Source organism: Cricetulus griseus, chromosome X, assembly GCF_003668045.3.
Source record: "Cricetulus griseus strain 17A/GY chromosome X, alternate assembly CriGri-PICRH-1.0, whole genome shotgun sequence".
Taxonomy (NCBI): domain Eukaryota; kingdom Metazoa; phylum Chordata; class Mammalia; order Rodentia; family Cricetidae; genus Cricetulus; species Cricetulus griseus.
In genome coordinates, this window is record NC_048604.1 from 24,975,614 (window position 1) to 24,998,624 (window position 23,011).

Below are 23,011 nucleotides of genomic sequence, written 5' to 3' on the forward strand. Positions count from 1 at the left end.
TCATCTGCCTTCCACGAAAGGCTATGAGCAAACCTTCACAAAGTGATTCTATTTCAGTTAATAATCATGATAAAGCCAGATGAATCATTAATAAGTTATAATGAACTATAAAACTTGCTGTCTCATACAGGCTGGGAAGAAACTTGGATCATCATATTGTCAAAGGCTTCCTGTGATAAAAAATGTACGAGGATGGCAGAGAAAGAGAAAGAAAAAAGAGGGAACACACAAAAGGGACCAATTTGATATTCTATAACCTGCCTACTTTTGTAATCATTTCAAAGAAATCTCCCTTAAGATAATGACACAAATAAGTTCATGAAGTCCCAATGATCTCTTGAAGATCCCATCTCCAAATACTTTAATATGACAATTGCATATCAGCATGGATTTTATAAGGAAACGTTTGAACATATGAGCATATGTGCTAGTAAGCTTGACCCAAACAAAATCAGGACTTCAGCAATAAGTTAGGAACTTCTTTGTAGAACACAAAATAAAAATGTGGGGAAAAATCACTGGGAGCATATTATACCACAAATTTGCAGTTTGATAGGGCAGTAATCTCCCCAAACAGGATTATCTAAAGATAGTTAAAATAGGAACAGATATTTGGAAGCACCAAGATGAACTAGAGAATTCAAGGGCAGCTAGAAAATCCGCAGGTTTTCATAGCAGTTCTGAACCATCTTAAGGCTTTAGTTATTCTCTGTTGCAGTTCACTAAATTCTAAAATAGGCATCTTAATATTTTAAATCCAGCACAATCTTTCTGTATAATACTGTCCTTACTTTTGTCCTTAGCATGAACCCTCTAAACCAACTAATCTAGCATATTTACTGAGCAAAACATCCTGTGCTATAGCTATACTCATGCTATAATCAGTCCTCCAGATATGGCATCCTCATTCCTGTTTGTGTACTATGATTTCATATTTGCTTGAAATACTTTTTCAAACCATTCATTTATACATCAAATATTGATCTATTCTTCAACGTATAAAATACTGTTTTGTAGCCTATATGTACAATGACAGTGTACAATTATAAAACTGATACTAATGTAACTGTGATTAGTGCTATGGAAAGCAAATAACTAAATATGATCTAGAAGATCAAGGAAGTGAACTAAAATGTGAAAGGTAAGATTAACCAAATAAATTTATAGAAAGGACAAAACAGAGAAGAGGAAATTCTGTGCACAAATAGCATGAAATAAAAAGAAGGGTGGAACTTTTGAGAATCTGGAAAATTAGAACTTGTGGTTTCAAGATGTAACTAGGAGGCGAAAAGATGTGGGCCTGGGAAAATGCCTTGTTGGGTAAAGAAAACTAGAGTTCTGATCTCTAGCACCCACATAAAATTCAGGTCTGCATGTGAGCTGGCCTGAAATCCCAATACTCATGAAGTTTAGACAAGTGATCCTTGGGGAAAGAAGTGAATTTCTTGCTGAATTTGGAGTCTATTCATTGAGATTATTTTTCCATTAAAAATGGGAAGCAATCCATGAAGACACTCAATGTCAACCTCTGGCCTCCAGAAGATACATGCACCTATGTGCATACAGATATATGCATGACACACATATGTACACAGCTGCAAAAATGTAATTTAGTGTTGTGTTGAATGTGAAAATGATAATGCCTAAATTGCTAGCCTCTACCAATGAATGTATGTTAGCTCTATTCACTGAAAGTCAATAGCAAGAGGAGTATCATATTTGGAAGAAATTTTACATGAGCTGATAGTTTGAAAAAAATGAGAACCTTTAAATCAGTAAGTTAAATAACAAATAAACACATAAAATCCCAAAGCATACTAACAGGAGTTAGAATCTTCACTACCCCCATTCAAATATTTCCAAAGATCCACTCCTACCTTAATCTACCACCTCTACTAGATGCCGCCATCCTGTTCTTCCTCTCCCAACTGCTTATCATGTGGATCATGCATCCTACCCTTCATATTAAATATGTCTTATTTCCATAACTAGAAATTATTTTCCCTAAATGTAGAGATTCCTATTAGATCAGGGTAACTTTTACTACCACCAAAAAAGTACATGTGTAGTAAGACATCATTTTTAATATATTTCTCATCTTATAATAAAATTACATCATTTTCCCTACCCCTTTCTCCCTCTAAATCTTCCCATTTATACTCTCCTGCTCTCTTTCAAATTTATGGTCTCTCACTCTTTGTTGTTACATATGAATGTTAATGTTTTCAAGACTCACCATTTGGTATTAGATAACCAATTGGTGTGTTCTTACTTGAGGAATGTTATTTCTCCCATTTTCAAAATTCCTCACTTGCCTGTAGTACTTTGTATAAGGCTGAGGCTATGTGAGCTTTCTGCTATCTACTTTAGCATGTCTATTGGTGTCATCCATGTTGAGATGACTTTTCCTATTATAAAGTGAAAGTATAGCACCCCTGCTATTAAATTGGTATAAGAACATGGTCAAGTATTCTAACCAGTTCAGAATCAGTTCTTCACCTGCCAAATATCAGCTTACTATTATAAGGCCATTTCAGAAGTACATTGTAAGTAATGCAAAATACATGTTGCACACCAAACACTAGAATAACTGATAGTTGGCTTTGTTGCCAATGTTATTGTTAATTTGTGATAATCTGAAGGCATCATAATTTCATATAACAGTTAAATCTTTGGGTAATGTGACAAGTAGTAAAAATATGTCCCCTTTTCTATACTTTACTACAGTGAAATTTTCTTCTCTACTTCAGAGAACAAGCCTCAAAGTGTTCTTGTAAACCCTGGCTGGAGCTCAGCCTCCCATATTTCACAAATCATAAATTATGATATAATTAATCCTCACAATATGAGTTTGTACATATATGTTTTTATGTGTGTGCATGTGTGTGTGTTAACCATGTTTACTAACAAGACTCATTTCCGCTGGTATGTACCATATATTGGCCATTATGTAACTGGAACATTTAAGGAAATTATCTACTTTGGGTCACAAGGCACAAACTTCATACTAGTAGGGAGTACTTTTAGTGAAAAACAACTTTCTTTTGTTTTAACAGTGCTCTTGTCATCCATTGTTAATGCATCTCTGATCTCTGTGTGGTTTTATGACAGCTCATCAAAAAAAAAAAAACCACCAGAATGTTTATTCTATATTCATTTGAAAATGTAGGGAGGGGTGAGTGAAGAGAAATTCATGGATTAAAATGACTATTGCAGATAATCCACAATGATTTTCTAAACTTATGTTGGTCATATAAAAATCTACTTTATTTCTAGCTCTGGGGGATCTGATAACTCTGGTCTCTGCAGGCACCCATACATGGCGCGCACACACACACACACACACACACACACACACACACACACACACACACACACACACACATTTATAAACTACTAAAAAGAAGAGGAACATATATGAAGGATTTTTATTTACCTTTATGAAATATTTACTTACATACTCAAGCTGATAGTGTCTGTAAGTATATCATAGCTGTAAGTGGCTACTTATAAAATCCCATCTTCTCTTTTGAATGTATGGTAATAAAATTATGATAAATATTTTCCAAATTTTATATCCCAATGCATTTAATATTTTAATATTTCTTACTAAATTTCATAGCAAAATCCTCTTATTTCTTAAATGTATTCATGTAATCTAGTAATCATATAATATTCTAGTAGATGATATGTATTTCAATTGCATACATGAAAAGTAGAATTCAAAAAGACTGTTCTGGTTAGTTTTCTTTTCATACTTCTCTTAAGGCCCATTTGAACTTTATGTAGGCTAAGAAGAAAATTGATTTCCTAGATGAAGGAAAGTTAACCTTCTATTATTTTACCCTTGTGCTAAAACTAAACTGTTAACAAGAACACTGTTTTTAGAAAATGCTGCTCGTATTTGGCATCTTGATAGCAAATGTTCAGCATTTATTCAGGACAATGAATCCCCACTTATCTTTTATTTATTGATTACACATCATGAAGTGAAATTGTGATATGTTGATTTTTTCATATAAGCTATAGTGTCTGTTTATATTTCCCTCTATACCCTCTCCTTCAACTTCCCCGGGGACCAATCTCTGAAGAATCTATTATTTGATATGTGATCTGGTTTGAGAAGAAGGGCTTGCCCTTTCACCTCCATCACTGTATCCCTCCTCCCTTCAAGACACTGAAATCCAAACTATTTAGCCAAAGAATTCTTTCAGGATATAAAGTAAATGTGCCATGCAGGAGTGAATGCAACCCATATCAGCACAGCCTCTCAAGGCCCTCAGTTCTTCTTAACAGAATACACAAAAGACATGGGTGTGTCTTTTACCCAATAAATGTTCACTTGTGTGGGAAAAGCCAATGTTTTGTGTATTCTTGATTGAATATAGTACTTTCCTCCTGAACATTTGAATGAATTCTGAATTAGTATCCATATAATACTTTAGAGACTAATATAAAAATGTGTGGTTCTGAGGATTAATTTAACCAATTCCCATTAGAAAATGTGAGAACCTGAATATTTGTGGATTCTTTTCTTTAGTTTCTGAAAAAAAAAAGTGCCACTGTATTAGAGATTGAATACATATTTTCTTACATTCTAGCTTAGGCCTCACAATTCTAAGACTGCTCTGTAGATTTATAAGAAATTATTTTGTAACTTCAGGGATTAAACCCAGGATCTCATGTACTCTAGGTAAATATTATACTTTTGAGCTATATGCTAATACTAAACTTTTGTGGCTTTTTGTTATTGTTTTTGTTTGGTTTTGAGATTTTCAAATGGCTTCTCACTATGTTACCCAGGCTAAATTCTGCCTCTTGAGTATCTGGGATTTAAGGCACCTGCCACTATGCCGAGCTCTTGAAAAATAGCTTCACAATTTAGTCATCTTTGTTAGATTTATAATTCTGGAGTCCTTTTATACAGGAACAGTAAGCATCATGGACAAACCTTGGAAGCAGTGGTAGAGACAAGCTGAAAATGAAAACCCAGCCAAGCAGGTGTTGTGTGAATATAACATCAAATCACTATTTGGTAGTTTGTGAATGTTTTTCCCCTAAGGTGTTGACTGGGGACCAAATAGAGTCAACTATTCAGGCTTTGTATAGACTCATATTATATCTATCATGTACAATCTTTAGCAGTCTACATAAACTATTTAACAAGTTCATAGTCCCTATGTCTGAAAGATGATTATGCAGTCATATGTATAGTTTGTCCATTTTTAAATGCCCAAAATGTCAATTTGATTGCTTGGGTTAAATTGCTCACACTATATTAATAAACTTTGGGCTCTTTAAGTTTCCTACTCAAAAGCATAATGCTATTACTGTTTCTGTATATGATTTATAGCAATAAGAAGTTTCAGAAGATTTATTTTGTTAAAGTTGCCTGTAGAGTTAGCAACAAGGCTATCATATTAGCTAAAAAGAGATAGCATTATACAATTCCATAATCATTTGCTAAGTTTCAAATAAATAAAACTGATTCTAAACATATAATTGAAAAGTTTAGAATATTTTCATGGCAAAACATTTCTCTGAATGCTGGGATACATACAAAACTCATAAAGTAGGTCACAGATTTAGGCCCAGTCTATTTAGTGTGTGGTTATAATGCTACCCTGCCAATGAGACATGCTCCCAAGTTATTATCTGACAGTCTCCTATGGCTGGGCAATAATGTGCTAAAGCTATCCCCCAACACAGAATTCCCAGTGAATAATATTCCTTTCATCATTGTTAATGTTGTTAAATAATTCCAAAACTCTCCTCAAGGCAGCTGCTTTGTGCTCTGGAGCTAAACACAGAGAGGCCAACATTTTCTTTTATGTGTCTGCCTGCAGACACAGATGTTGTTTGTGTCGTCTAGAAGCACAAAATATGCTCTAAAATATCACTGCTGCTTTCAGTGAGTCAAAGTGATGTGACGATAGTGACGGAGATCCATAAGAATTAGTACAAAGTGGAGTATTTCAGGAGGAGGTATAAAATAAAAATACATTAAACTTGCATAGCAACAATGAGCTGATATCTGCAGAGTTTCAGGGTCCTTTTCAGGCTGCCAGTGATGGAGGAAATGCCCATTGTCTTCTGGCTGCCATATCCCTCAAAGTATTTTGGCGACTAGCTGTGAAAATCCAGATGGAAACAGCAGTGAACTGAATGAAACCTGGGAAGCAAGAAGCAGGAAGTTTTCGCCTCAGCCACATGCACATCCCACAAATAAGAACTAGGCTGTGAATGTGAATAGGCTACTTACAACTTCATATGCTCTGAGAGGTGATTAGGACCCAGTGTTACAATTGTTCTGAGTGAGTTTTGCCATTTAGCACCCATGCAGCCTTAGACAATTTATTTCATTTCTCTTAGAGCCTCAGTTGCTTTCTTTGGAAAATAGGAATAATAACAACTTTTTGCAGAGGACATACTGTGAGGATTACATTAAATAACACATGCTTCAAGGCCCAGTGAAGGAAAATCCTGAATACACATTTGGATTTATTTTCTTCTTATCCTAATATGTGACACGGTGTGTTCTTTTGTAGCTTGACCTCCAATTATGTGTAGCCAAGGACTATGGAGTCTGTACTTAACTGAAATATACTACAGCAAGAGGTTAGATGTAAGACTTTGTGTTTATTCATTTGTTCATGAATTTCTTGGTAAGCAAGTAAATTCATTTCTCATTTTCCACAGCTTATAGTGACCTTTCTTTCCAAATACACATTTTTCTTGGTAAACCTATAATGTAAAGAACCACCATCAAAAACATGTTTTCTCTTCTTATCAACTATATTCTAAAATGAAGTCAACACTAGCCTGGATGGCAAAAATATTTGACTGCTATGAAAATCTTCTGTGTTACTTCTCTTTGGTAAATACTGAATGGTGCAATAACTAAGTCATACCATAGACTTATGTTTAACTTTGTTACTTAAAACATATACATATATGTATACAATTTAAAACCTTGCAGAGATTAATAGTACACAAAGGAAACATTACTAAACCTGTCATAGTGGCACACACTTTTAAACTCCACACTCAGGAGGTAGAGGGAGGTAGACATCTGTGAGGACAAACTTAGCCTGGTCTATGTAGTGAGTTCCAGGACAGACAGAGATAAACAGTGAGACCTTGTCTCAAAGAAAAAAATCACAAAAACGATAACATGACTAACATCCCAATGTAGGTGTAACACCTACATTGTTTTAATAGTAGGGTCTACATTTTAACTGAGTTAACCCTAACTTCTGCTTTAGACTCCTTTGAAAGAGTTAATGCATATAACTATATTGAATAACCAGGTTTGTGAAAGAAATCTCTATTGACATAAGAAAATAAAAACAACTAGCATGTTGAAGTGGATGAAGTCATTGATAATATTAAATCCTCATGATCTCTCATTGTATTTTATCATTGAGGATCCATAAATCCTTTCTGTTATGGATAGTATCAAACTGAATTTGTTAGTCATTGTAGCAACTGTCTAAGATTTCAGCATACATCATTTAAGCTGTGTTGATTCTGTTGGAATTAAATGAAAGCATGAGACAAAAACATTGAAAAAATCTGCCTTTTCTCTCATTCAAGGCAGTTTTTGAAGCCAAATTCATTATCTTGTCCAATAAGTTTGTTACTTTGTTTTGTAGCTCCAAGTGTTTTGCTAGAACATTTGAATTAGGAAAGCAGAAAATATTTTGTTATTTTGTCTTCACAAAATCATTTTTGGTAAAATATAATTATCATGTAATAAATTATGTACATTAAAATGTGAAATTTGGTGAACTTGATATATGTACATAATCTTGAAAATATTATGAACTCATCATAGTCAGCCTAGATACTCCCCCAAATTTTATTCTTGTCTTTCTGTATTGTTTTTTATCCTTCACTTTCTATCTACCCACCAGCAAGCTTAATCTGCTTTCTGTCACCATGGATTGGTTTTCATCTTCCAGAATTTTCATAACCAGAATCCAATATCACTTAGACTTTTTATCTGACTTTTTTCTTTGACTTTCTTTGTTTTGCTGTATTTTAGATATACTTCTAATACATAGCAAAAGATGGCTTCAAATTCATCATTCCCAATATATTAGCTACCTTCCTTGAAGTAGTAACAAAATAGCTGACCAAAACCTGTGAGTTATAATCTACCTTCCTGAGAAGACATACTTACTGTTCAATAGTGGCATAAATGTTATAAAAGTAACCAGCCACTTTTTGATTGGATCTAAATCCCACTCCATGAAATGGAGCCCATACTTGACACTGTTAATGGGAACAAGAACCTGTGGATAGATAGGTGTTGGCTCTAGGGGAAACCTACTACTACTCTCCTAACTGGACCTAGCATTAAAACTAATCCTAATGACTTATTACAGTGCATCTCTCAACCAAGAAAATTCTTACAGTAGATAGATTTAATGCAGAGACCCATAGTATTTTAACATGCAGAGAATAAGATATTATAGAGTGTCTAACCGTAAATGGTACATATCACATTTCTCTAGCAAAAGCTCAGAGAACTTCATGGAAGAGAGGAACGGAAGTCTGTATGAGCCATAAGTAGTAGATAACACCAAGAAAACAGAATTTTATGGATACAGGGGAGCAAATGCACATATGAACTCACAGAAACTGTGGCAGCATAGAGCATATCTTCACAAACAGCAGTCAGACAAAATGGAATAGGAGAGGTGGGCATGAATTCCCATCCATAGTAGAGGTGCTATTGGCATTTGATTCTTAGTAGGAGATGGAAAGTCAGTTTCTTTCGTGATGTGATACTTTGTGTGTTGACCATACTCCATGGCAGGCCCAATGACTGGGAGTAGTTGGCCAATACAAACTATATTCACTAAATTTCATACGCAAACACACACACACACACACACACACACACACACACACACACACACAAATGTGGGTTAGCTGACAACATGACCTTGTATCCTTATGTAGATAATGATGTAGGGGAGAAACCGAGAAGAATTGGAAGAGGAGAATGAATATGATCCAAATGCATTCTTTGAAGTTCTAAGATAATTTATAAAAGCATTATTAGTTAAAAAAAATCTGACCAAAAAATCTTAAGGAAAGGTTTATTTTGTCTAAAATTTGAAGATACACTCCATCATGTTAGGAAAGCTTTGGCAGCTTATCAGGAGACAGCTGGCACATTATATTCATAGTCAAGTAGAGGGAAATGAAAGCTCTCATTCAGTGAGCTTCTTCCACTTGATACAGAATAAGACACAAGTCAGGAGAGTGGTGCAGCCCTCCATTAGGGCAGGTTTTCCCATTTCAATTAACCTCATGTAGGTAATACCTCACAGGAATGCCAAGATCATATCCTAATCTAAATACTTCCTCGCAGATGTGCCTGAAACTTTGCCTCTTGGGTCATTCTAAATTCTATCAGGTTGACAAACAATGTTAGCTGTCACAGGTACAGTCTCCTTTTGGAGCTTAGGTTACCATCAAACTTATGGTCCTATTGCTTCTATATATAGTGTGAGAATTGTAGTCATGCTCCACGTCAGGCTGTTTGGTTTCTTTAACTCAGGATAATAAATTTCATATTTGCCCACTATAAATATTTAATGTTATTTGCTGTTGTGTGTGTAAATACATATTGTCCCCTTTTAATGTCTCAGTACTATCCAACTATGTAGATGTATATAGTTTGAATTTCTTCTGTTGATGGCCTTAGGAGATGTTTCCAAATTTCACCTCTCCCAAACAAACCTACAATAAGCATTGGAATATACATTATTATATTAGTATTCAATGTCATTTCTCTCTGGTAAATATTGATGGGTAGAACATTCTATCAGTATAGCAAGTAAGCATTTCACTTTGTAAGATATGAAGTTCTAACTAGTCCTAAAACCAAATTTGCCCTTGAACTATGTAAAAAAAACATAGTAACAAGACTGAAATGGAAACAACTGTTGCTGCTCAACCTGGGGTCAGACTGTGTGCACCAAGAAGCTATGATTGCCAACTTGTCCTCTCTAAGTCGATTGGGATAGCCAAATTAATTAGTAAAAGACAAAAAATATTTTAGACAATGTGACATCATAGGAAATATGGACAAAGAGATACAATGACTTCCTCAAGTCCTTCAGGTCCTGTAATGAAGTATATAGAGAGGGCTTGGGATATTTACATCTTAGCAGTCTAGGTCAAGGTGTATTCCATGTACCGTTGACCTATCATTGTCTGTGCAGCATTGTAAAGCTCTTTCCTGGAGAGAAGAGTGTCCATTTCTGGCTATCCTAGGCTATTCTTCTCAGGGCATGGGATTTTCTGAGAAATTCCAATTTGTTTTGTTCATTGGTTTAGGGCTTTGATAAATAAAGTGTCTTTTCAAAACATATTCACTTATACTAGGCCAATTGCACCATTACCAAGTTGTATAAACAAGTGTTGGAACAAACTTTAGAACATGCTCTCTGACAGCTTTACTGGCTGACATTTGAAATACTTGACAAAATGTAATGTTTTACTTCGAAGGGAGTCCAAGTGTAAAACTTCCTGATAGGTGTCGAGATAGTTATTACTCAACTTTTTATCCACTTAAAGGGTTACATCATCAGAAGCACTCAGCAAGATACTTTCTAATCTCAATGGTATGGCAATCTCTGTGTTACAAAACTTACTAATGACAAAGACAAAAGTAGTTTCTATTAACAAGAGCTTAAATGTCTTTTACTAATAGCTTTTACCTGGTTCCAGTAAATCCCTCCAGTTCTACATGTACTCTGGAGTGTGTTTCTGAAGAATTTTTCTAAGTTATTTTGTAACTCATTATGACAAATGGTATTCCTCTGAGAGATAATTTCTATCAGAGCATCCAGAAAGCTTAATCTTCATTAGTCTAATATTGTTGTAAATTGTTTATTCCCCAGAATCCATAGATAGTAGCCTGCTGTCCATTCCTTCTTGCCAAGTTTGTAGAGCATCAGTTATTGGAAATTCATAGACAATTTAGTGAAACAAAAACTTGCAAATTGAATTACTAAGCATTTTTGTTAAGCAAGGCTATTTTGTACATGTCACAGTAATATTCATGATTTTAACCCTTTTAAGAGTAGCTTCACATTTACATTTGATTTTGAAGTTTTGATATGTAATAATTCATTGTCTGAGGTTTAAAGTGATCTCAATTCATTCTGCATAGATCACACAACAGTTTACAATAATTTTTTCTGTTTATTATATATAAGTATACACATCAGGAGGTCTTGACACACTTGTCTTGCTATTTATATTCATAGCAAAATAATTGTTATAGGCAAACAAATTAAAATGTCCATAAGCCTATATAGTTACAATTTGTGTGTGTGCAGTATTGATACCTCAACCCCTGGCCATAAAGCCCAGTTTTGGTTCCAAAAGCTTACACTGACTAGGAGAAAATGACATGAGATATAAAGAGAAATTTTGAATTATTTATTTACAATTGGGCTAAAACTAGGGATGTAAATTCTTAATCTGCATGTATTTTGCATAAAATATTGTTACAGTTTCTAAAAAAGATTAAATAAAGCCAGGAAATATGCATGTGTAGATTTCTCTGTGGACCTAGAGCTGAGAGGTAGTCTTTCTTCTAAAAATATGTTTTATTTTCTGATATCTGAACTCTCGCAGATAACTGCTTTTCAGACTCAACCTGGCATTTATTAAGAGAACATACATGGTCCTCCTGAGAAGGGGAAAGAGACAAGATCTCCTGAACAAATTGGGAGCCTGGCGGGAGGGGAGAAGGAGCCAGGAGAATGAGAAGAGGAGAAGAGGAGGGGAGAGGAGGATATGAGGGAGCAGGAAGATTGGGTCAGGAGATGAATAAAGGAGAACAAGATAAGAAATACCGTTATAGAGAGAGCCATTATAGGTTTCAAGAAAAATCTGGCATTATGGAAATGTCCAGAGATCTACAAGGTTGACACTAACTAACAATCTAAGCAATAGTGGAGAGGCTACCTTAGATGTCCTTCTCTAATAATTAGATTGATGACAAACTTATATGCCATCCTAAGAGCATTCTTCATCCAGTAGTTGATGGAAGCAGAGGCAGACATCCACAACTAAACACTGAACTGAACTCCTGGAATCCTGTTGCACAGAGGGCAGAGTGATGAGCAAAGGGTTCAAGACCAGGCTGGAGACACCCATAGAAGCAGCTGACCTGAACAAGTGGGAACTCATTGACCCCAGAGTGATAGTTGGGAAACCAGCATAGGACTGATCCAGACCCCCTGAACATGGGTGTCTGTTAGGAGGCCTTGGCAATCTATTGGGTCTCTAGTAGTAGAACAGTGTTTATCCCTAGGATAGGAATGGACTTTGACAGCCCATTCCACATAGAAGGATACTCTCTCAGCCTAGATACACAGAAGAAGGCCTAGGCCCTGCTCCAAATGATATAACAGACTTTAAAGATCCCCATGGAAGGCCACACCCTCCCTGGGGAGCAGAAAGGGGATGGGATAAGGGATTAGTGGGGGACAGGGGAGGAGGAAAAGGAGAGGGAACTGGAATTGACATGAAAATAAGCTTGTTTCTAATTTAAATAAAAAGTAGAAAAAATCCTAATTTCTGGGGCTCTTGTTGCAGTATGAGTACCTAAAATCTGCTTTTTAAATCACTCATCTGCATACATTTTTAAATGTTAAAATATATCAAAAATTTAGAAGATAATGAACAGTATAGGAGACAACAGTCAAATCCAAGAGACATTATATACAATATAAAATGAGAAAAATATATAGCCATGCATAAGAATATAAAATAGGTTCTAAATGTTAGCCTGAAAGATAAAATCACTGGGATGGAGGAAATTTAGAGAAAATTTCCTGAGGATGCAGAGACACATTAGTGCATCAGATTTGATAAAGATCAAAAATAATGATTTTAGGTGCCTGGCATGACAGTCTCAGTGCCACAGAGGCAAATATGAAAAGAGTGTCTCTGAAAGTTGTTAATAAACACAATAAAGTGGAATGTGGTTTACTCTAGTCATGAGCTTTGACTCGCGTTCTCTCCTGACTTCTTACTCATTCATCACTAAACAAATGCTATCAAAGAGCTGTGGAATGCTTCAGAAGTCACATTGTTGGCCTTCATGAATTTATGTGTGAAGCACTCACAAGTGTCTTTAATGGTGTCACTCCTCTACATGGAATTGTACAGTAGATAAATGCAGTTTAAGATTTCAGACACGCACCAGCCCAATACACGGAGCAAACAGTTTCACATGCTTAGTGAGCCTAATGGAAGTACACAACCATACCTGGAAGACCACACTAGGCAATAAGGATGCAGGCCCCAAAGTGTTAAGAATAGCCAGAAAATTGGACCAACACAAGTAAGAAATGAGAAATTTTTAGGGCCATTGAACTTCACGTACTTGCAGTGTTCAGTAGCCCTGAAAATTTCTCATTTAAGCCAGGAAGTCCCTGTCTTATTCGAAATGTTGAAGTACAGTCAGCATGTGCAAGTTCTCATTGATCAAATTTCTACTGTTGTCCAGGACATCCCACTATCTTTTATGGTCCCTGATTTCCTTTTCAGGCTCTTGTACCAAAGACTGTACGGCCAGCATTCCTCCTTTTCCCTCTCTCGATAAGTTATATTAACTTCTAAACAAGTTATCTTATCTTATGTGAATACAGTCAAAAGGAACAGATCACTTAGATGAAAAATTAGTTGAGGAAATAGCATTTGCTTACTCCCACATTAAATTTCTTTCCTCTCTTTAGATTGATGACTGTTTCGGTCTATCTCTAAGTGTGATCATAGTTTGTTTAGATTTCCCCCAGGTTCCTATCATACCACTCTTTTTTGATTTTGTGCAATTATTTGTTGGGCTTCCCTGATAAAAGCTAATATTTTATATAGTAATGTTTCACTCTACTTCAGAGAGTATTCTTTTTGGCATCAGACAGGTATTTTTTTTTAACTATGCTCTGGTATGTTGCCAGGTAGGCAATAGCAGTTTATTATAGATAATCAATGTTTATACTTCTGGGTTTAAACCCTGCAGGAATTTGCTGGTGTCCTTTCTGTATAACAAACATATGGAGAGATCTTGAAAGTGAAATATGACATCATCAGCACTTGCAAATGCAAAGAGGAGATTGGGATTCAAGAAGCATGGTTACTTTATTTATGTTCTCTGATAACCACAAGCCCCAATCCTACACATTTGGTGAATTCCCACTCTTAGTCCTATACCCCAGACAAGTCCGATGGGCCCCCAGCCTGAAACTAAAGGTCAGATTTAGATGACATGCTTTTATTACTTTGCTATCACTGGGACATTTGAAGAGACTCTCTGTGGAACTTTGCAAAGGACATGACATAGTCTTGAAAACTCATGCTGGTCACTGCCTTATGCAGCAGCAAACAATTGATAAAGGTTTTTCATAAAGAGAAAAGGAAATTAAAAATTGGACTTATCCTTTAAGAAAAACGAGCAAAGGCTGGTTGTTTTTGTTTTTTGACTTGAAATTAAGTGGGTTTTCAGCAAAGCTGTGTTGGAGTACCCTTACATCAAATGATTTGTTTGAAAATGTGATATCATTTTCTTTTGAAAGGCTCCAAACTGGGAAGCAGAAAATGGTTTCCAGTAGTGAAAATTATTTGTCTCATATCAAGGGTTGCTAATTACTTCCTTTGTATTTTTTACTCGGGACTGTAATAAACCATTGCATGTTCCCTAGAACCAGTAATGGATTTTTAAGTGGTCAATAAGATTTTTCAGTTGTGTGAATTCATTATAACAGAATCCTGGTTGTGATAACCTGATTATAAAGTGGTAATTTTATGTTGTTACTGAGTAAGCATTTAAACAGTTTTGTTTTTTACATTTAATATTTTAAATGTTCTGTATATTAATAAATGTGTAATTCACAATGATTCCTCAGGCTGTATCAATACCTTAATGCACTGAGTTTTCTAATGATAACACAAGAACTTATTTAGCTTATTGTGTATTTGTTCATCACAAAACTCTACTATTCAAATTTTGTCCTGAGACTCTCAGATTATAAATACAAAAGCTTAGAACAAGTTGACCTTCAGATTTTTATTTTGAGATGTTGCTATACATTTTACAGTTAAAGAATCTGAATTTTCTCAGAAACTTATTTTTTAAAAAACTGTATAATTAATAACTTTCATTTATATAATTCATGAGTTGTCATGACACAAACTAAAAGCAATAATTACATCATCATCCAGTATTTTGGAAATAGTCTCTCCTTTTTACATATTCAATCCCTAAAATTTCATATAATAGCTAAAATAAACACGTTCCTTGACCTTGCAATATTTGGCTGGATCATGATGCTTTGAATATTCTCGGAATGTCGATGGGTAAAATTTTAGGTATAATAAATTCTTGGACTTTTCAAAAGCTTAGAAATAAGACTTCTATAAATGGTGATGTAGCTAGTATTACTTTTACATTACTAGTTCTGATAAATGACTTTTCCACACTTGCCACCTAAAAATCAACATCTGCATTCAGACAGAAAATTCACTACCTCATTTTATGCAGCACCTCAATGCTTAAGTAATTAATTTCTTTTCATCAATATGGGTAGCCTAGGGTGATTCAACATGTCAGAATGTTTCAAGCTATTACCATGATCTGCTACTATTGGGTGCTCATGTAACTGTGGAAGGCTCAGCAGTTAATCAGTCTCATCCTACTTTCTATCTAAATGTGATGTTCATTTGTTAATCTCCCTATGAAAATAGCAAGCCCAAGAAGATCACTAAAATAACATTCACCCAATAACCTTGACAGTGTCTTGGTTTAAATATAAGTAAAAGAATATTTCTGTTCACTTTCCTTGTACTTTCTTCAACTGAGGTGTAAGGAACTGCATCTGCTTCCAGATTAAGACGCTTGGCTTCATCTGTGAAGATGGATTGAATTAAAACTCCTTCAGCAGTGTAGTAGGGGTAAATACTGATCCATTAGGGATACTTTCACAGCCTAGACACACTGGGGAGGGTCTAGGCCCTGCTCCAAATGATATGAAAGACTTTGAAGATCCCCCATGGAAGGCCTCACTCTCCCTGGGGAGCAGAAAGGGGATGGGATAGGGAGGTCGCTGGGGGGGGGCAGGGGAGGAGGGGAGGGAGAGGGAACTGAGATTGACATGTAAAAGAAGCTTGTTTCTAATTTTAAAAACTCCTTCAGTGTCTTCATGACTTTTGATGAAGTACAATCCCATCAGAAAAAAAAATATAGAGACATATAATATTGGAAATTAATATATCACCCTTGCCAAAAGTTCCCTTTGGTATTTGTGAAATTGTTAACACAACTAAGATAATAGTTATCTGTCCTGGTTAATTTTTAATTATCAGCATGAATCAGCCAAGAGGCATCTGAGAAGAAGGAATCTCAATTAAAGGATTGCCCAGATCAGATTGGACTATGGCCCTGTCTGTGGGGAGTCATCTTGATTGCCAATTGATGTGGGAGGGCCCAGCCCACTATGGGAGACACAGTCCCTATCTAAACACAATCCTGAGAATCAGTGAGCCAGCAAACTGCATCCTCTCCCACAGTTCCTGTTTCCTGCTTCCTGCTATAAATTCTTGCCCTGTCTTCCTGCAGTGATGGATTTTGATAGGAAGTGTAATTTGAAATAATCACTTTCCTCCTGAAGTTGTTTTGGGTCACAGTAACAGAATCATTCACTGTACGTTCATTTATATTTTTAAGAAATTTAATAAGTGGAAAGACAGTATGTAGATTATCCATTTTCTTTTACTTGATGTACTTATTTGGATTGTTAATCTGTTGTTGTACATCAAAAACCCCATCCTTTTTTAGGAGTGACTAATATTGCAGTGTGTAGATACATTGTTTGTTGGTTTATTTGCTTACTTCTTTAGATACAGTTGCATCATTTCTAGTTTTTACCTACTATAAATAAAGCACCAGTAAACAAATGTGTACAAAAATGTTTGTTAGCCAAAGTTTGAATTTCTCTGTGATTAGTGTCCTAAATCACAACTGTTCTTCTGGTAAATGCAAATTTAATCTTTCTGGAAACTGCTGGACTATTTTGCAAAGTGATGTACCAGTTTATATTTTTTATTTCTTTATTTATTTTGGTTTTCCAGACAGGGTTTCTCTGTGTAGCTTTGGAGCCTATCCTGGCACTTGCTCTGGAGACCAGGCTGGCCTCGAACTCATAGAGATCCAGCTGCCTCTGCCTCCCCAGTGCTGGGATTAAAGGCCTGAGCCACCAACGCCCAGCAACCAGTTTATTTTATTGTGTGTAAGACTTGTAGTTTCTCTCAACCCTTATTAGCACTTGATAAGTGTGAGTGTTTGATTACAAATTGCCCCAAGAGGTTCATATATTTGAATATTTAGTCACCAGAGAGTAGAACTGTTTGAAGGAATTGGAAAGATTAGGAGGTGTGGCCTTGTGGAAGGCAGTGTGTCACTGGGGGTAGGCTTTGAAGTTTCAAAGATTCAAGCTAGCTAGATCCCCCCCCCTCTGCTTATGGAACAAGATGTATCGTTCAGCCACGATCTATCTTCATCACCATGCCTGTTTGCCATCATATTACCTGCCATGATGATAATGAACTAAATCTCTGAAACTGACATCAAGCCCCCCAAGTAAATGCTTTCTTTTATAAAGAGTGTCTTGGTCATGGTGTCTCTTCACAGCAATGGAACAGTGACTAAGACAGTAAGGGATTTCTGGGTTTTATTTCTTTTGTTTGTATTTTATCCTAGGCCATATGTGATTGTATTGCATTGCAGTTGGAGTTCATATTTTTCTGCTACTGTGTTCAACATATTTCATTCATTTGTGGCCAATCTTATATCATTTATATGAAACGTCTTCTCGAACTTATTATCCATTTAAAAAATTGCACTTTCACTCTTCTGGTCTCTCCTATGGTAGTCTCTCGAAAGATGGCAAAACCACCTTTATCTTAGAATAAAACTTAGAAATATATCCATGGGACTGCAGATACACTACTTGACCATCTCTATCCTATTTTATACTTGGAATGTAGATGGAATACAGTTTCTCACGTAACAGTCTAGCCATTTAAACCTTGGGTGTTCTGAGGGTATACATTTCTTTTTCTTGTGGATAGTTTTTTGGTAAGAACAGGTCTATAATAAACCCAGTTGAACTTTATCTCCTCTAGGGAATATGTAGCATTGTAGGTAGCAAGTTTATATGTACAAGGCTATAAACAACCACTAAGGGTACACTGAATTACTTGTGTCTTGTGGGGATATTAAGCAGAATTCAGATGTTTGTGTATTTAAGAAAATATTTAGCAATGATAACTCTGACTTCAAGAAGAGGTAGCAAATCAGTTCAATGAATATCACTTATGATGATAAGTAAAATGTTTCTCTCTTTCTCTGAAATTTCACAATCACTTTGTCCCCTTTACCACTTCATAAGAACAAGTAAAGGCTTGCAAAGATCTTTTCAACTATAGTTTTTTTTAAGAAAGAATACATTTGCCTAACTTACCTAATTAGAATATTTGTGATTATTCTTTGTTTTCAAAATGATATATAATTCCAACAGAAAACCAATTGGTTATCCTGTGCAATTTTTGATAACATTAAATGGCATTTACTTTGAAAGAAACAAATCAATGCTCAAATTTCCTTTTGAGTCAGAAAATAAAATCTCTTTACCAAAAATGATGTCTGCCTACATCTGTCAGTGCTCCCTTGGAAAAAAATCTTATCCCATTGTTTTATCAATCTAGAATGGCAAGTGGTCTCTATTTGTATTTACTCATCTCTTTTTCAACAAATACCATGACTCAGATGCTCATATTAAAAATCTCTGGAAAGTTACATCTCATGTGCCATCACCTGAGTGAAACTAAATATAAGTCAATGTTTTGGGAAGTGAGTTTCCTAATTAGTTATCTCAATTTATGAAAAATGCATGGAGGTACTTCACAGCCACTCAGCACAAATATTTTCTTTTCTTTATCACCAGAATTCAATCTAGCAAGACAAAATCTATGGTAATGCCATGATAAGGTTGTACCTTCACTGCTCTCTTTTTTCCCATTGACTTCAGAGAAAACTCTAAGACCTAAGTTTTTAAACTATGTTTCCTATGATGACTACAGGCCTTACCTTAAAATCCTTTTAAATGCAAACTATGTAGTCCAGCTGCATACCTACTGCAGTAGGCATTAAGTAAGAGGATAGGGTGGAAATAAGGATAAGGTACAACCATTTGTTTTAACGAGCCTTCCAGGTGATTCTGAGGCAAGCAAGTTCGGGAACTGGTATTCTAAGGGAAGTAAAGGAGTTGTGTTTAAAAAACTATGAAGCACTCTTTTTTCTTTTTACACCTATAAGCTGACATGTTCATTAGCAAGTTGCTGCAGCAACACCAATATTGGTATTCAATAAAGAATCATGGTGAAATTACAATGGATATTCCAAAATTTCTAAGATTTACATTGAGTGAAATGAACTTTGTTTTTTAACCTTATGGCCAAAACAGCATGATTTACTAAGGTTTTGTGTTTTATAAGTGAAACCATAGCTATCTTTAAAACACCATCTCTTTGAACTGATATAAATTATAGTAGAAAAGTACAAGTATTTTGAAAGAAACTAATCCATGCATTCACAAAGTAGCATTCTGAACAGTGACTTTCAACTCTAGAAGGGTTAATTGTTATTGCATTTTCTAATACATCATAGTAGATTTATTTGTCTGTAATGTCTGTTTCACAAAGCACAGTGTTAGGGGCATAACAGCTATTAAACAGGCATTAAGCACTCACTGCCTTCTAAAAACCTTTATTTAGAAATTTTGTATCCCCAAAATAGTTACTATAACAAAGAAATTTGCATTCTGAATTTTCTCTAGTACATGGTCTAAGAGCAAACATTTTCTGTATTCTAAGACTTGAATTCACGTTAGAGTTTGCATTTTATTGATATGCGCTATGGATTAGATGCAGTCAGTTAAGCCTTTTCCTGGCCGATTGACATACCCTGTCTCCCATGTCAGTCTGAGAAAATCCTATATAGTGTACTACATCCCCGGGATTACCTTATCTAAGTATTACATGGACATTTCAGATGCTATGTCTTGGCATGTGGTCATTTTTCATTAACTTATTAGAATTGTTAAAGCATCCCACCCTTTTTGACACCTTGCCGTAATTGAATATAAATTGACTATAAGACAGAATGCCAGATATTCGTGCAATAGTTTGATGGAACTTTACTGGCATCTAGCAGAACTGATGCTCATGTTGGATATTGTAGCAATAAATAAATACAGAGATAGAGGCTTTTGCTCTTCGGTGTAGGCTGATGGAAAAATATCACCAGCATACCAGATCTTATTTTCTCACTTACTAAATGGCATGATTATCGAAGATTCTAACCATGTTAAATTCTAAAATTTGGAAGGAAAGGAAAAAAATCAAAACCATGAAGTACTGCCATGTTGCAATATTTATTCTGTATGCTTTGTTGTTGTTTGTTTATTTGTTTAAAGAGCAAAGAAATAATTTCCCCCCACCCACCCGGTCTCTTCCAGAACTGCAACCATCCACCAGCCTAAATCTGCCCTCTTTGAATTATCTGAAAGGCTTACCTTTTTTCTTTCTTTCTATCTCTGTTCTGTTTACCCTCGCAATTTGGGCTTCCTTACTCTTTCTATAAAATCCTTGTGGCATTGTGCTGGTACTTTTGCACATTTAAGTCAAGAGCATGGTTTTTTCCTCCTGTCCACTCTGCTCCTTCAGGCAGCTGTGTGGTGTTACAGACTGCCCGCCTTGGAATTTTTCTTTTAAGCTCAAATACAGTCATCCTCCAGCTTTAAAACAAAACAAAAGAAGTGGCAAAAGTACACCTTAAACTCATTTGGAGACAGTGGAAAAAATATTAGTTGCTCATAATTTTGGAGTTTAACATATTTAAATAATCTATTTGTAATATTTTTCTTAGTTTTATATATCTTATTAGATTATATATAATATATATGGCATACTCAGAAAAGCAAATAATTTTGCTATTTTAAGCATAGGTGTGTTGCATAGATCATGTATATTCATTCTATAAGAGAAATTGCTTTCGAGAACATCTCTTTATACTTTATACTTATTATACTCACTTATTTCATTATATGTTGTGCAACCAAAATATTGTAGCTCTAAGCTATTTTGAGGATGCATTTTTTTACTAGAACCTTGTAAGAATCAAAGGGAGCATAATTTTAAGTAACAGAAGTGCAAAATAAGCACAGAATTCTAGCTACCCTAAATAAAGACCAGCATTCTAACTTTGCAAAAACTCATAATTACTAGCGATGGCAAAGAGGAAACTTGAGGACAGAAAAATGAAAGTTAGTGGTTTCGTTCATACTTATATACTCACTTCTTTTTTGTCTAAACTTTGTTTCTTTCCAGAGATAGAATTCTGTGAAACACCTCCTACTTTGTGTTCTGGCTACCAGACAGACATGCACAGTGTCTCTCGGCATGGCTACCAGCTAGAAATGGGGTCTGATGTGGACACGGAGACAGAAGGTGCTGCGTCACCTGACCATGCGCTGAGAATGTGGATAAGAGGCATGAAGTCGGAACATAGTTCCTGTCTGTCCAGCAGGGCAAACTCTGCATTGTCCTTGACTGACACTGACCATGAACGGAAGTCTGATGGGGAAAATGGTAAGAAAGCTACATCTGCAATTCAAATGAAATTCATGAAGAATGGCTTTCCCCTTTTGCTTTGTTATCTCTCCCTATATCTGCCCATCTTTCATTTGGCATGCAGAATACAAATAGACGTTAGCAGGTTCCCAGGAACAAGGAGATACTTAAGTATCTGGCAAATAGACACAATTATTTATAACGACACAAAATAGTCTTCATTTCTGAGGAACCCCCTAGAGAAATGATCTCATGTAGTCAGCAATATTGTGAATGTCTTATTCGTTACTCCCCTTTTATTTTTAGTTTTATTTTCCAGTGCTACCCCAGTGGGATTTATTATAGGAAGTACTCATTTCATGTGTTTTGGCTTTATATCAATGTATGAACAAGTAGATGAACAATTATATAGCATGCACACTCTCTGTAGGGACTCTCTATTTTGATCCAAATTAACTTGCTGAGTGTATAAACAGATTCACATTAACTACATTAGAATGAAATTATTTCACAAACACAATTATTTTAAAGACACCAGTCATTTGCCAGACAATAACTACTAGCAGCAATATCATTATGTTGTAATTATATATGATTTCCTTTTACATTTTAGAAAATGAAATGTTTTTGCTTTTTGAGTGTTGAGGAAGGAGTTAACTTATTTAATGTATGCTATTCTCTCTATCAAAATGTAATTTCATAATAGGCACATTAAATAATTATTAATCAAATTAATCTAGGCTAACCATCATTTTCTTTGGCAAAATTTTACGAGTTTCCTTTATCCACATTCATGCCAGCATAATAAATGAATTAGACCATTTTAGAATGACAAATACTATTTCCTCTCATCTTATACAATCACATAAAATCATTTTTATATTAAATGAAAACAAATAATTTTTAGGAGAACAAAGGGACAGGGAGAGCTGAGAAAAAGAGGATAGTAGAAAAATATACTCAGTATTCAATATATGCCTGTAAGAATGGAATTTAAGTGAAAACAAATAGTAACACAGAAAGCATCATTTTCTATGTTTCAGTCTCTTTCTGAGAGATAAGTTCCTTCTTCTTCCAGCATGAGATTCCTTGGGAAATTCCCATTTCTTTAGGGTCCATTGTTTCAGTAGTCTGGCAGTCAGATGGAAAGACACAACTGTCACTTTTCAGTATCTTCGTCTCTGCCAGGCTGGTTATAGCCCCTCACACAAACAATTGCAATAAGTTCACTCAGTTGAAACACACAATGACAAAGAAGTTTTCCCCTAGACTGTACCATTCTGTCTCT

General features: G+C 35.3%; 1 protein-coding gene across 1 annotated transcript in view; it reads left to right on the top strand.

Moving 5' to 3' along the window:
- Positions 1-22,368, top strand: part of LOC107977032 (teneurin-1-like) — a 312,321-nt gene extending 289,953 nt beyond the window's left edge. The window contains exons 4-5 of the mRNA XM_035449705.1: positions 21,481-21,741; positions 22,337-22,368. Of these exons, the coding sequence (XP_035305596.1) occupies positions 21,481-21,741; positions 22,337-22,368 (293 nt within the window). The remainder of the gene's footprint in view (positions 1-21,480; positions 21,742-22,336) is intronic.
- Positions 22,369-23,011: the final 643 nt, after the last annotated feature.